Source organism: Malus domestica, chromosome 17 (assembly GCF_042453785.1).
Source record: "Malus domestica chromosome 17, GDT2T_hap1".
NCBI classification, from domain to species: Eukaryota; Viridiplantae; Streptophyta; class Magnoliopsida; order Rosales; family Rosaceae; genus Malus; species Malus domestica.
Genome location: NC_091677.1, coordinates 24,723,917 through 24,728,154, shown reverse-complemented (window position 1 = coordinate 24,728,154; position 4,238 = coordinate 24,723,917). Strand labels below are relative to the sequence as shown.

Sequence of the window (4,238 nt, the reverse complement as noted above, 5' to 3'; positions counted from 1 at the left end):
TTCTCTTTGACATAAGTGAGATTCAGCTATGTGAGATTTTCATGCTCGGATCACTATTACAATGACAACACAACTTATGGTCAGAGTTGAAATGATACAGACAACTGGAACCCTTGAGGGAAGGGATCTTTATTTTTTACAAAAAAGTGGACATGGTTCTGCTACAACAATTCAGAATTGATTATTTTTCAAGTCTTCACTATATTGTGATAAAATATTAGAAACATTGAAAAGATTCAGACTTCTCATTGTGGTGGTAAAAATTGATAAACCCAGTATTATAAGAAATATTGAAATTTTATAATAAGAATTAAATAATAAAATAATTTTTAATTAAATTGATTTTGCAATAGGGAAGTGTTATTGGCACTTCAAAAATTACATTCTATATTCCTCACAAGTGTATTTTTCTTTCTAAATATAGAAAGTTTGGAGTGTAGAATAATATTTTTGGAGTGCCAATAACAATTCCCTTGCAATATTGAGGTATATGAAGTTTTTAAGGGAAGGGATTCCTAATTTTTTTGTAAAAATGAGGATTAGTTGTTGGGCCCACACTACATCGTACTTTAACGATCTGAACCGTCTATTTTTCAAGTTTCACCTCATAAATCATCCTTGCAAAATATTAGCCAAATCGGAAATGTTTGAGGCATTCAATTGAGTTTAAAGAAATTGACGAACACTTTGTTCTCTAATAAACAATGAAATTTCAACGTGATAATTAAATAGGCAAATAATTTCAGATTAAATTGAATTTATACATGGATGATCTATAAATCAAGACTTACAAAATCAACGGTTCAGATCACTGAAAATCGACGTGGAGTGAATACTACAAGTGAAGAAGAATGTCATCAAACCGTAGTATTGAAATGATGAATATGGAGCATGTTAGTCTTGAGAGAACAGAAACACGTTGTCACATTGCGAATTAAGGTGGTTGGTGATTGCAATTGTCAAAGGGTATCGTTGTTGCCGCCCATTGCAAGATAGGGGGTAGTTGGTGAGGACAAAACCGACAATTCCCAAATGATTAATCCCCAAGTTGTGCCCTGCCTCAAATCCGCACCAAAACAATTCACAACCTACAAAGTAATATAGTCCTTGCTTCCATGAATCCCATTAAAATACTCAAATAAATCATGATTGCTATTAAAGCAAAAAATAAAGTCTCAAAGTTGAATCTTAGTCTACTGGTATTCTTTTACTTTGTAATTGAAAGTCGTAAATTCAAATCTCGGGTTAATTAGATATCAAATTTTTATAGTAGCTTCTTGTGTTTAATTTAAATTCTCATAATTTAATATAAATATATTGTTGCAGAGAAATTGTAATGAAACTCTTTATGGACTCTAAGCCACCTCATTTTTGGGACCATTGACGTTAAACTGTAAGGTGACATAGAATTCATGAAGAGTCATACTTTGAGAGAATCTACTTAACATTTCTTATTGTTGCATATGACACTTTACAGCAGTAGCGGAAATCAATCATGCTTATACATTATAGTGCGAATCCATTATTACCATTTTTCTCTCTCAAACAACTAATTATTTAACACACTAATACTCTCGCACTACTAAAAAGATGTAAACATATTGCTATACTAAAAAAACAAAAAATAAAGGGAAATTTTGAAAGCGGTCCAATTTTATAGTCCATCTTTTGAAATATGTCCAATTTTTAGTGACTTTTAATTTTTGTAATAGGTCTAATTTTTAGTCCAATTGAACTCATGTCAAAAGATCCCAATAATAAACCCAAAGTCGTCCACCAAACCTCATCCAAAAAAAAAAGAAAAGAAAACATTAAAAAATGAAAAGAAGTTCACACGTCAACACCGGTGGAAAAGTGGTGGGCCCAAAAGTTAGTCCACCAACTCCCCTCCACCAACCGCACCATCCACATATACGGCGCTTTCCTCTCTCTAAAAATCCGCTTCCATTTTATCCTCAGCGCCAAATCCCAAATCCCGAAACGCATAACGAAATGTCGACCGAGACGCCACCGAATTTCTGGGGCGACATGCCGGAGGAGGAGTACTACACCTCCCAAGGGGTGCGCAACACCAAATCCTTCTTCCAAACGCCCAACGGCCAGATCTTCACCCAGTCCTTCCTGCCCTTGGATCAAAAAGTCAAAGCCACCGTCTTCATGACCCACGGCTACGGATCCGACACCGGCTGGCTCTTCCAGAAAATCTGCATCCACTACACCACCTGGGGCTACGCCGTCTTTGCCGCAGACCTCCTCGGCCACGGCCGGTCCGACGGCATCCGCTGCTACCTCGGCGACATGGAAAAAGTCGCCGCTAGCTCCCTCTCCTACTTCCTCCACGTCCGCCAGTCCGAACCCTACGCCTGCCTCCCGGCCTTCCTGTTCGGCGAGTCCCTGGGCGGCTTAGCCACCATGGTCATGTACTTCCAATCCCCTCCCGACGCCTGGACGGGCCTGATCTTCTCCGCCCCGCTCTTCGTCATCCCGGAGAACATGAAGCCCAGCAAAGTCCACCTCTTCCTGTACGGCCTCCTGTTCGGGCTCGCGGACACGTGGGCGGCGATGCCGGACAACAAGATGGTGGGGAAGGCGATCAAGGACCCCGCGAAGCTGAAGATCATAGCGTCGAATCCGAGGAGGTACACGGGCCCACCGAGGGTGGGGACAATGAGGGAGATCGCTAGGATGTGCCAGTACGTGCAGGACAATTTCTTGCGGGTGACGGCGCCGTTTTTGACAGTGCACGGGACGGCGGACGGGGTGACGTGCCCGACGTCGTCGCAGCTGCTGTACGAGAAGGGATCGAGCGCGGACAAGACTCTGAAGATTTACGATGGGATGTACCATTCGTTGGTACAAGGGGAGCCGGACGAGAACGCGGAGATTGTGTTGAGGGATATGAGAGAGTGGATTGATGAGAGGGTGGAGAGGTATGGGAGTAAAGCAAAGGGCTTGGTGGAGTGAATTTGAATTGTGGGGTGGTGGGGTTTTGGTTGTACTATTACTATGTGTTCTGCATATGAATTGTATTTAATTTTAAGAGAATTTCAAATTTTAATTAAAATGCTAAGGAGAGTCTTTCAAAAATGAGATTCTCTATAAGCTCTATATTATCTTACAATTTAACGTTAATTTTTATGCCTCGACGAGTTTTTGGGTTGTCGTGCTTTTGTATGTGGTCTTGTTGTTCGTTTCGACTGGCAATGGACTATGTAGAATTGTCCGTGCTATCTCATAGAAGGGCTTCCTTACCGGAGGAATGTCATCTTTTGCAAGTTTTGCAGAATGTGATGCAAGGTTTTGTCCGCATGAACGTATCCTTCCGTTTGGTTTGATGTGGTTGTGTGGGATGGTTTTGTATCTCTTTTGTTGCGTTTGTAATCCTGGAGTTTTATTCCAGAATGATGATGTTTCTCCTTCTTTTAATTACTGAAATCTATACTTAAAAAAAAATGATTAATTTTTGTGCTAACATTATAAAATAAAGAAAACTAATGAAAATGACTTAAAAACTTTGAGTTTTAACAATAAGGACAAAATAAAGGGTAAAGTGAATAGTAACATGATTTGATTTTTAGTGTAAAAATATGGTTTTTTGTTAAAGCGAACAGTATTATAAGCTTTTCGTTAAAATTCTCTATAAAATTTGTGTCAAAAGCATAAGGTGTATCAGAATTCATAGAAATTCTCATTTTAAGAGAATCTTCTTATCATTTCTCATCTTCTTATCCAACAAAATACAACATATGTACCTTAATTGTCAATTAAATGGCTAGTTGATTTAATGGGAGGGATCACAGGTCTTAAACCCTCCTACAACGATGCACATGAGTAGTGTTATACATACACTCGTTTTTACTTCTTACACACTCTTATTAATTTTAGACTGTCGAATCGAATGAATTAAAGAAAATCAATGGTAACAAGTTAATAAATGTGTGTGAGAAGTAAAATAAGCATGTGACTAGTAGTATCCTATGCCATGTTTACTTTAATGTCCATTCCAACAAATATATAGGGTTTTGTTGTTGCTTTTTTCGTCTGTTGCCTACGGGTCTAAATATGAGCAGGTTTCTCTTTATGTCTTGGGTTGTTGCTCTTCTTTTGCTTGGGCCTAAGTTGTACTCTCCCTTTCATGAATGAATTTTATTTTCGACCAAAAAAATATAGGGCACAGAAAATATTCAATTTGACTGAGATTTGTGGTTAAAAGTCTTCCCAAATATGAATACTAACAG

General features: G+C 38.7%; 1 protein-coding gene across 1 annotated transcript; it reads left to right on the top strand.

Moving 5' to 3' along the window:
- Nucleotides 1-1,745: 1,745 nt before the first annotated feature.
- Nucleotides 1,746-3,121, top strand: LOC139193602 (caffeoylshikimate esterase). The gene has a single exon (XM_070816962.1). The coding sequence runs from the start codon at nucleotides 1,819-1,821 to the stop codon at nucleotides 2,962-2,964; it is 1,146 nt and encodes a 381-aa protein (XP_070673063.1). The 5' UTR covers nucleotides 1,746-1,818; the 3' UTR covers nucleotides 2,965-3,121.
- The last annotated feature ends 1,117 nt before the right edge of the window (nucleotides 3,122-4,238 follow it).